Source organism: Penaeus monodon, chromosome 15 (genome assembly GCF_015228065.2).
Source record: "Penaeus monodon isolate SGIC_2016 chromosome 15, NSTDA_Pmon_1, whole genome shotgun sequence".
Taxonomy (NCBI): Eukaryota; Metazoa; Arthropoda; class Malacostraca; order Decapoda; family Penaeidae; genus Penaeus; species Penaeus monodon.
Genome location: NC_051400.1, coordinates 15,840,859 through 15,841,556, shown reverse-complemented (window position 1 = coordinate 15,841,556; position 698 = coordinate 15,840,859). Strand labels below are relative to the sequence as shown.

Here is a 698-nt window from a genome sequence, read left to right as displayed (position 1 = left end):
TAAAGGTCTATATTTCACCACATAGTCTTCACCCACCCATCTGATCTTCATCATACAATCGTTATCATATAACCGTTGCCGGGATCAGTCCACTGATTTCGCCCTTCCCTCTGCTTTTAACCTCAGGACCCAAGCAATGGCAGTTCGGAAACCACTGGTACTTCTTCTCCTGGGACCAAGACCATCCTAAACTGAAGGGCCAGAAGGTCGACTGGCTGGAGGCCCGTAACCAGTGCCGCTTGCGCTGCATGGACGCCGTCGGCATGGAAACTAAGCAGGAGAACGACATGATCTTCGAATTCGTTCGTAGCCGTAAGTAGTGTCTCGGGGTTATCACTGCACACAGAGTATGTCAACACAATTCTTTCTTTAATTTAGTAACTAACAAAGTTTGAGTATTAGAGTTATGACAAAATTCATTCCAATGTATATTAACTCTGCGACCCTTGGCTCGCCCAGGTAACCTCAGCTACATCTGGACATCTGGACGCCTGTGTGACTTCAAGGGTTGCGACGAGCGCGAGGATCTGAAGCCCATTAGCGTCCTTGGCTGGTTCTGGTCCAACACCAACACCAAGATGGCCCCCACCAACAGGCCTCCTCCCAACTGGGGCTACCAACCCTGGAGCGACAAGGGCCACACCGGCGGTCCTCAGCCCGATAACGCCGAGTTCGACATCAACAAGACCTCCGAATCG

General features: G+C 51.0%; 1 protein-coding gene across 1 annotated transcript in view; it reads left to right on the top strand.

Moving 5' to 3' along the window:
- LOC119581784 overlaps window positions 1-698 on the top strand; it is a gene marked incomplete in the record, with an annotated part of 4,506 nt that overhangs the window by 3,288 nt on the left and 520 nt on the right. The window contains 2 exon segments of the mRNA XM_037929913.1: window positions 127-312; window positions 460-698. Of these exon segments, the coding sequence (XP_037785841.1) occupies window positions 127-312; window positions 460-698 (425 nt within the window).